Raw genomic sequence first — 10,651 nt, 5'->3', positions numbered from 1 at the left:
GAATTAGAATTCTTTAATTACATTCAATCAAGTTTATTGACTTCCTAAATATATACCTCTCTAATATAATGTCAGATTGTTCCAGTCAGTTGCTTGAGCCAATTTTTATTAAATAATGCTCAGAATATATTTTATCAAAGCTAGAAATTGGGCTTGCTTTTTACAGAATGTGTGTGCTATCGTTTCTTGACACAAGACAGATATAGATGTTTTAGGAGTTGTAATTGCAAAGCACTTGTAAACATCTCTGTTAGCCAGGGCTTGGATTTTCATTAATAGAAATGAAATGAAATGAAATGGGGTTTAAGGTCCTACTGTTCTGCTCCTATACTGGGCTAATGAAGACGGGCATACGCCATACAGTGTGCTATGAGGGAAATTTTGCCCGGGCAGCGGCACTATCGCCTACTCTTATATCGAATTCCAACTGCCAAGGGATCTTTTACGTGCATTCTAATGTATACACGGGACCTCGGTTTTTCGTCTCATCCAAAGGACTAGACAGCTGTCCTTGTCAGGCCCTCCGTCCTGCATCACTGACAAGGAGAAACCACGTCGGAAAATCGGGATTAACTGCACCACTGACAAGGGGAAACGTCGGAAAATCAGGATGAACTTTCTCGGCCAATGCAGGGATCGAACACCCGACCTCTAGGCTAGTGAGCCAGCGTCTTAACCACCTAGCCACTTTCATTAATAATATTTACTTTCTTATTAAAAGTGATAATGTGTACAATTATAGCTCTTTGATTGCACAGTGGCACAACCAAGCCAGCTTGCTCCCAGTCGCAACAAATGAAATGGGGATGAATGTCCTACTCCACGGGGCTAATGCAGTGTTTTATGAGGGAAATTTCGCCAGGACAGCAGCGCTAGGGCCTAGTCTTATATTGAATTCCAACTGCCGAGGGATCTTTTACATGCACATGCATGCAAATGTGTAGTGGTCCCATCTGAAGGACTAGACAGCTGTCCTTGTCAAGCCCTCTGTCCTGCACCACTGACAAGGGGAAACCACACTGGGAAATCGTGATGAACTTTATCGGCCAACAACTGGGAGCCAACGTCTTCCTCACTTAGCCACAGGTAATGATAATATTCTTTATAAACCTGTAACATAAATCTCTTTGATCTTTCCAAGTTTTTATTTTCGGTAATAATTGGCGATCTGAGAGTTGGGGGAATAGTTGCTATACTCAACTTCACACAACAAAACAATGCCCTGATTACAATTCACTGTCACTGATGATGGGTCATTAGTATAATTTATTAAAGAGTTATTGCCCAGTCATCAACCACTTGTAAATGCTCTGCAATTTCGAGTTTTTGAGATTGTTTTTTAAACTTGCTGGAATTGGTGCCTTACAATTATGGGTATCTAGAACCCCAGTGCAATCTATAGACTATTCCATAAGGGATTACTGGTTATATCCATATATAGTAATTTTATACTTTGTTTGGTTTCTATTCTATTTTTCTATCAGGATGGGTTTTCTGTTTAAGGGTCTTGGTTACTAATTGCATCGACAGTCATTATGGATCGGACTAGGTTATATCAAGACTATCAAAATCATCCATAAACTGCTTGCCACATAGGACTTTTACTAGGCAGCCACAAGCAATCCCTGTAAGAACATCTTACTTCTGTACTGGCAAAACTTAATTTTGATCTAGTCTACAAGAATTTCACAAATTTTAAAAATGAATCACCATGTAGATTTTACTGAAATATTTTATTACCAAATGCAATATCTCATATATAATCATTTTATTAATTTAAAGTCTAGTCATTTCATTGATGCATTTATCTACAGACTAGTCATTTAATTGATGAGTTTAACTATAGACTAGTCATTTAGATGTGATTAACTATATGTACAAATTATTACGTTCATATCATTTTTACATACCGAACATCATTTATACAGGGTGGTAGAATGAAGGGAGTTGACAACCTTATATATATTTATATAATAGAACCCAATATAATCCTATTATAATTTAAGTATATTTTGTGACCATCAAAATATATAACATGCTTTGTTATCTGTTGTCACTATTCAAATAAATGATATTGGGCAGTTTTAGAACAAGATTGAAACCTAATTTGAGTGCCTATGCTTACCTTATTTACTTCATCTTTGAAATTTTTAATGATGAAAATATTTCATTTTTGTTAAAAATCAACAATTTTATGTACAATATTTGAATATCTGTTAAACAATGCACAATTAGCACAATCTGTCATTTTAAACATAAACCCAAATACGGTCTTATGGAATGAGAAATACAAAACTCAAGCAGAGTTTCTACTCCCTTCATATCTACTCTCAGATTTACACAATCATAAAACAATAACAAAAACAGTAACAATAATACAAGTTAATAACTGTCTAGATAGATATGGCACAGACAAGATGGACATTTATTTAGAAAATCAAAGCAAAGTCTAAACAGACACTCTTGGCCATTATCACTGATCCATAATTTCTGTCAATGTCACTTGGTTTAACTTAACAGTTCAATCTGTCAATCCATTACCAACCAATAGGCATTTTAAGATTTGTTATATTTGTCATATACATTTCATACAGGTGTTTCGTTAGATGAGAGTTTATGGTTATTTTGAATATTATATTAAAATATGTTGCATTTAAAAATGCATTCACTGATACAATAGAACTTATTATATTACAATTTTCTCTAAGAAATAACAAATAAAGTTTTAATAAACATACAGGTAACTGAATAATCACATTTTTTCTGCCTTTAATAAAAGTAATTACTCAACCTGATAATAAAATTGTAACTGTTTTTAAATTGTAACAATAAATATATTTTAAAATTATATTCTATTAGAATATTTAGAGAGATATAAGTACTTTTTACATCTATTTAATATGGCTGATAGTCATGGTGAATGTTTCTATTTACCAGAAAGGACACCTGAAAAAATAATACAATATTACATTAATAAATAAATACACTTATAGATTTACTTTTGAATTTTCCTGCTATATCGGGTCATTTACTTCACCATCTCATGTGTTAAACACAATAAGATTATAAACACATTCTTTAATCAAATATAGTGCTTGAAATGAAATTTAATTCAGTGGTGAAGAAAGTGGTAGGCCGAACCAGAGTAGTAGTGGGGAGAGGGGGAAGCTTTGACAGTAAAGGAGACTACAGGTAGGTAAAAAAATAATAATGGGAGGGGAAAAGATAAGTTGACGAAGTGGAAAGTATAAATATAATTATTGGTTCTTACCAGCCAATATAACATTGGCATAAATTTTCATGTGTTGTAGCTTGTTTTATTAATGATTCAACTTGATTTTTAACATCTACTGGGTCATCAGTTCCAAAATCTCTTCCTGAAAATAGACATCGAATTAATCAAAAATCAACACACCATGATTTACTTATATAATCAGGGGTCTCACATTTAGGTCATATTTGCTTATCATAACCATTTTACTCCAATATTAAAATACAGATGTGACATCATCCTTTCATCTTGGCATTATATTTTTCAAATAATATATAGGCATCATGCCAATCGTACATTATTTATACCAGATGAAATATTGGGCTTGTGTGGCAATTTCAAGGAAATGCATGTGCAGAATACAGTATCTGTATTTTAAGTTGTTTAGTGGTCTCGAGAAAGACATTGCATAATATACTGCTACATGTTCCTGAAGCGAGTTTTACAACATCTGGATAAGATGTACGTAGTTAAAGCGCGATCAAGCCTTCTATTGAAAATGATACTGCTACAATACACAGGTTGAAGCCCTTGTGCTATTTCAATATATTACTTAATGTTTTGCTCTCGACTATCAAACCACAATAATATTTTGAGCTTTATACTGTCATATGCTTTTATAAATATCTCCTTAGTTGTTCTTAATGATTAACTTCCGCTTCCACTGAAGGTGATATCGCAGACAATTTGTCTTATTTTCATTTTTATTACCTTAGCGCATGCACAGGGGTCTTTCCTGTGGGAGGAAACCGGAGTACCCGGAGTAAACCCAGAGGTTGAGAAGGCGCCCCTATTTCCAAGCCACATACGCTCACACGGGGATCGAAACCACAACCGCAAGCTATAGGTGACCGTCCGGCTATGATTATCTCTAATATACTGCCATATGTTTTTATAACTACCTACCTGTAAGTTTATCTCTAACTCTGTTTATAATATCTATAGCTTTCTTATTTAATACTTCAGCTGGTACATTATCGCCACCTAACAATGTATATAACGCTAATTAAAAAACCTGTTTATATCTTACTTTTACAAAGCTATAGTTATTGTAATATCAATTCTAACTATCAACCATAAAAAAGATTTATTTTCTCAAAATCTAAAAGTAAATACAGGAGGACTGCACCACATACGACAATTAACCAGAAATTCACAGGACTAAATCAATAAAACTGTCAGATATAAGAAATCAAGTGAACTGTGACGAAAATTGAGACTATTCTTCTGTTTGAAAACAGATTTTATCAGCTCAAGAATTTGAAAAACAATTTTTGTAAACACCAAGAATATGTCAATACCACAATTTTCCAGTACAAGTCACAGGACTATGATGGCATTTTTAAATTTGTGTGTTATAGAGGATTTGCTGCAAAAATATAGGACTTGACAAGCTCTGTTCTATGTTACATACAAGTGGATGTTCACAACTTGTGATGATAGTTGTTGTTGTCTAGAACAGTGTATTGAATCTACCCTATTATACCTAAATAATTTCCCCTCCCTTGTGAATGATGATGGTAAAAATATTTACATGTAATGTCTTTACCTGCAGCCTCTGATGTTTCAGGTAGTGATTTTTTAGTTGAAGACTGAGTCAAATCTACAACACTTTCTAGTAGATCACCTGTAACAAATTCTCATATAATTACAAAAACACTAAAACAAATTATAAAAATTAAAATTTAGAGAATTTGATAAAGCTAAATCAACCAAAATATAAAATAAAATTTATCACAGCTGAGATACAGACAGTTGAAATTATGACTAGAGAGTAACAGCTGTTTTCATTTAAATCAGCAATATATCTTGCTGTAAATGGCTAGGTCAGCAATTAGAATCTTTTATACAAAATCAATTCAATTTACTGTAATGCTAAAGGGGATAAAACGTTCTTAATGTTACACCCAATAAATACTTTCATCAATAAAACTGATATTACATTTATAAAAGTTGAGTACAAACAGTAATTTAGTTTGAAAGAAATTTGGTAAAAGATGAATACAAACGGTCATTAAGTTTGGAAGACATTTTATAAATGATGAGTAAAAACAGTAATTGCTTTAGAAAGACATTTTATAAATGATGAGTAAAAACAGTAATAATGCTTAAGGAAGACATTTTATAAATGATGATTTATTTAATTTAAAGGTCACCAGAAAAGCATCAATTTTTTTTTAAATAATGAAAGTAATTATGTCAACATATCCTTTCCATAGGTATAACCCGAGCCCGAACGTCAATATTACCTGCAACAGGTAAATTTCAACATTAGTAATTTCCGCCGTTCTCCGTCGGTAGTCGGAACTTTCCGTCAATAAGCAATCCGTGACGTCATTTTAGTCCTTCTGCACATAGAAATATAGACTAGAATATGAGCAGAAGGACTAAAATGACCTCACATTTACGGAAAGTTACGACTATCCACGGAGAATGGTGGAAATTGCTAACGTTGAAATTTACCTGTTGCAGGTAATATTGACATTCGGGTTCGTGTTATACTTATGGAAAGTATATGTTGACATAATTACTTGCATTATTTAAAAAATTTATGAACCTTTTCTGGTGACCTTTAAAACTTTGGAAGATATTTTATAAATGATGATTTATTTAATTCAGTTTGGCAGACATCTGATAAATGATAATTTATTTAATTCAGTTTGGAAGACATTTTATGATATGTTTAAAGAATATGACATACCTTGTTCTTGACTTCCAGCATAAGAATCGGATCGATTGGCCTTTGTTTTAGGTTTTATTGTAGCTAGAAACAAATAGATAACATTAAAAGTTCACAAATACATTTATTCAATATTTTCTTTTTTAATTTTCTGATATTCACTGTAACACTGATATAATATATTATACCAGATAAATTTAGTACAATAAATATTCAATGATGTGATTGCTTACTGATGTTTAATAATGACATTTAAATAACGTTAAATTAATTCATATTTAAATATCTTACCATCTACAAGTCTCCAGTTAAGTAATGGATCATAAACAAAAGCTTCTAATACAGCCATTAAACTATCTTTATGTTCACGTAATACTTCCATTACACTCTGACATGTCATCTGATAATTACCTTCTATACCAGTTACCTATACAAACAACAGAAAATATCGAACTTCAAATTTCATTATAACTGAATTTCATATTGTAACATATTACCAGTCACAACTACACTGGTTTCAATATTAGGAATGATTAAAAATAATAGGTGCAGATTTTATTTACTTATTCACCATATTCTTGGTTTATTTCAAATAATAAATAACACTAATAAATGAACAGGACTACTGCTAGTACAATTTAGTACAATTTTTAGAACTAAACAAACTAAACACAAATTATAAACATAAATATGACATAAAAATGTCTCTAGTAACAACAGGTCAATATCATTGGAATACAAAAATTTATATAGGATTAGGATAATTACTGCTCCATAATTAATGTGGATTTATTTACTGAATACTCATAGAAAGTTATGTCAGACAACTGTTCCATGAAATTTTATAAGAGTGAGAATCTTCCAGGACTGTGAGGTGAGATCAATGTCTACTTAACTGTAAATGTTCACCTACCTCCATAGCATTTATCAACATTCTTGTTAATCGGAAAGGAATTTTCTCAGGAAATTTTTCCCGAACCATGGCTACTTCAAAACAATCACCAAAATCAATATGTATAATTTTGCCACTGAGTCTGTCTAACATCAGATTAGATGGATGTCTGTAATTCATCATAAATATTAAATATCATTTTATCATATCATTTTAAAACATTGCCAACATTTACAACATTCTTGAAAATGACTATCTTGATCATTTATTTCTAAATTTCAAAAAAATAAAATTTGATTTTACCATAAAAAGTCTAAGACTTTTTTGATATAATTGGCATGTAGACTGAATGGTAAGTTGATTTAACAGCCAAATATGTTCAATGCCAGACAGAGCATCAGGTTTTATCATTGGGATTATCTTGGGGTGTAACACTGGGATTTAGAAACCTAAAAAAAACTTTTGTGCACTATAGAACTTAGGCCATTTGGAAAATTGTTTCAGTTCCAAATAAATACATGAGCTATTAATATTCTCTATGAGGACTATTTGACGGACTATAGAACTCAGTGGGAAGAAGGAAGGAATTTGTTCTTGTATAGAAGAGTTTATTGTTAAAATCACTTATGCAGTATTAAGGCATAATAAAATAAACCAGCGGTTGCCAGGCAAGATATGCCCACATTTTGCAAGAGATGGATAGAGAACAAGATAAAATAAAAAAAAATATTTCGTACAATCAGGGGCCATAATCCAGGAAGTTATGGTCTGAAATGTGTGAATATTGAAATGGACTGAGATATTTGGAATATAAAGATATATTTTAAGTTTCATCAAAATCGGATCAAAATTGTGACCTCTAGAGAGTCCATAACCTTGGGTCCATAACCTTGGTATTAAATACTTTTACACTATTTGTGTACGAGGGGCGGCCATTTGGTCCGGCAGTTTTGGTCCGATTTTCACAAAATTCGAACTCAATCATCATTAGTGTGTAACGGTGATATATTCAAACGTTTTTTTTTAAATCAGATAAAAATTGTGACCTCTAGAGGGACCACAAGCTAAAAATGTGATTTTTCGTACAATCAAGGGCCATAATTCAGGAAGTTACAATCCGATATGCAAGAATATCGAAAAGAACCAAGATCTTTCGGAGATAAACCTATATTTGAAGTTTTGTCAAAATCAGATAAGAATTGTGATCTGTAGAGTGTCCACAAACAAATAATTGTGTACAGACCAGGGGCGACGACAATATACATGAAAATGTGGGCATATTAAAATTAACATACCTATCACCTAATCCTAAAACGTAACCAACCATAGACATAGTAGCTAGTGATCTGGTGTAATTAGTTCTTCTATCAAACCATACCTGCAAATACAATTCATAACAGTATCACAGTTAAAACTTTCACAAACAAAATATATTGGATTTCACAGAATAAAACACATTGACTTTCAAAGAAAAAATTTATTTAACTTCTCAAAGAACTTACATTTATTTTAACAGAAAACTTATTTACTGAAGAAAAAAATCTGTATGTGATCTTTTTCAAAACATATTAGTTAAACATGTCAAATTACCTCTGAACTTGGACTCTTGTTCCATAATATTCTAGCTAAATCATCACCTTGTGTATGTTCTAGAGCATGTTCAAAAACTTCCACTTTCTGCATTAATGTCAGATGATCATAATCAGGTGCCATCTAGAATATAAATGTCATAGGAGTTTGTAAACTAAATTACTTAGATATCAATAACAATAGATCAAGATAAAGTTTTAACTAAGCTGATGGGATAGCTATTATTTCAATAACAATAGATGAAGATAAAGTTTCAACTAAGCTGATGGGATAGCTATTATTTCAATAACAATAGATGAAGATAAAGTTTCAACTAAGCTGATGGGATAGCTATTACTTCAATAACAATAGATCAAGATAAAGTTTTAACTAAGCTGATGGGATAGCTATTATTTCAATAACAATAGATCAAGATAAAGTTTCAACTAAGCTGATGGGATAGCTATTATTTCAATAACAATAGATTAAGATAAAGTTTCAACTAAGCTGATGGGATAGCTATTATTTTAATAACAATAGATTAAGATAAAGTTTCAACTAAGCTGATGGGATAGCTATTATTTCAATAAAAATAGATCAAGATAAAGTTTTAACCAAGCTGATGGGATAGTTATCATTTCAATAACAATAGATGAAGATAAAGTTTTAACTATGTTGATCTGATGGTTCACCCATGTACATAATAGCGTACATGTGAAAGAATCCCATTCTGCACACAGAGATCCATATACTTCATTCCTCAAGAATAAATCTCTGCCCTAAGTGGCAGCCATATCAAAAAAATAGTATGCTGTTTTGTAATGCGTTTCTACTCCGTTTCACATCTGTCATACACACAAAGACTAAATAAACTTTTTCAATTTTATTAAATGGAAGCAGAACAAATATTCAACAAAATTCTCGAAGTATACTTAGTGTTTTCGACTAAGATCGAGATTTAGGACTTAAAATGTTGGTCAACTAGCTTAGTGTCTGTTCTCAAGCGGATAACTGTAGACAGACAGCCTATGTTTAGTATGAAAGAATCCTTGACAGTCGAAAATTCAAGAAGAGTAGGCAAAAACACCCACTGTCTAGGTAAAATTCTCCAACTTCATAGACATAGTATAAAAAGAAATTACCATACCATAATGCAAACCAGCGGCTGCCAGGCAGGATACGCCCACATTTTCGAGAGATGGATAGAGAACAAGCTAACAAGAAAGTGATTTTTCCTACAATCAAGGGTCATAATTCAGGAAATTACAATTCGATATGCGCAAATATCGAAAGGAACTGAACAAACGGCAGCCATTTTGTCTGTCAATTTTGGGCCGATTTTCACGAAATTCAAACTCAGTCATCCTTAGGGTGTAACGGTGACATAAATAGAACGTTTTTTTAAATCGGATAAAAATTATGACTTCTATAGGGTCCACAAGCTAAAAACGTGATTTTTCGTACATTCAGGGGCCATAATTCAGGAAGTTACGGTCCAATATGCACGAATATCGAAAGGAACCGAGATCTTTGGGTTATAAACTTACATTTCAAGTTTCAACAAAATCGGATAAAAATTGTGACCCCTATAGGGTCCACAACCTTGATATACCATATTCTTACGCTATTTGGGAACGAACGGCGGCCATTTTGTCTGTCTGTCCTTAGGGTGTAACGGTGATATAATAGAACGTTTTTTTAAATCGGATAAAAATTATGACTTCTATAGGGTCCACAAGCTAAAAACGTGATTTTTCGTACAATCAGGGGCCATAATTCAGGAAGTTACGGTCCGATATGCACGAATATCGAAAGGAACCGAGATCTTTGGGTTATAAACTTACATTTCAAGTTCAACAAAATCGGATAAAAATTGTGACCCCTATAGGGTCCACAACCTTGATATACCATATTCTTACGCTATTTGGGAACGAACGGCGGCCATTTTGTCTGTCAATTTTGGCCCGATTTTCACGAAATTCGAACTCAGTCATCCTTAGGGTGTAACGGTGATATAATAGAACGTTTTTTTAAATCGGATAAAAATTATGACTTCTATAGGGTCCACAAGCTAAAAACGTGATTTTTCGTACAATCAGGGGCCATAATTCAGGAAGTTACGGTCCGATATGCACGAATATCGAAAGAAACCGAGATCTTTGGGTTATAAACTTACATTTCACGTTTCAACAAAATCGGATAAAAATTGTGACCCCTATAGGGTCCACAACCTTGATAT

At 32.5% G+C, this 10,651-nt stretch overlaps 1 protein-coding gene across 1 annotated transcript in view; it reads right to left on the bottom strand.

Annotated features, from left to right (window-relative positions):
* Positions 1-1,211: 1,211 nt before the first annotated feature.
* LOC126827035 (serine/threonine-protein kinase mTOR) overlaps positions 1,212-10,651 on the bottom strand; it is a 41,463-nt gene continuing 32,023 nt past the window's right edge. Inside the window, exons 51-59 of the mRNA XM_050556191.2 lie at positions 8,434-8,556; positions 8,139-8,221; positions 6,865-7,012; positions 6,243-6,378; positions 5,973-6,035; positions 4,821-4,898; positions 4,178-4,255; positions 3,272-3,377; positions 1,212-2,946 (exon numbers count right to left, since the gene is read on the bottom strand). Of these exons, the coding sequence (XP_050412148.1) occupies positions 2,931-2,946; positions 3,272-3,377; positions 4,178-4,255; positions 4,821-4,898; positions 5,973-6,035; positions 6,243-6,378; positions 6,865-7,012; positions 8,139-8,221; positions 8,434-8,556 (831 nt within the window). The 3' untranslated portion in view covers positions 1,212-2,930. The remainder of the gene's footprint in view (positions 2,947-3,271; positions 3,378-4,177; positions 4,256-4,820; positions 4,899-5,972; positions 6,036-6,242; positions 6,379-6,864; positions 7,013-8,138; positions 8,222-8,433; positions 8,557-10,651) is intronic.

This window comes from Patella vulgata, chromosome 7 (assembly GCF_932274485.2).
Source record: "Patella vulgata chromosome 7, xgPatVulg1.2, whole genome shotgun sequence".
In the NCBI taxonomy this organism is placed as follows: domain Eukaryota; kingdom Metazoa; phylum Mollusca; class Gastropoda; family Patellidae; genus Patella; species Patella vulgata.
This window is presented reverse-complemented; position numbering and strand designations above follow the sequence as displayed.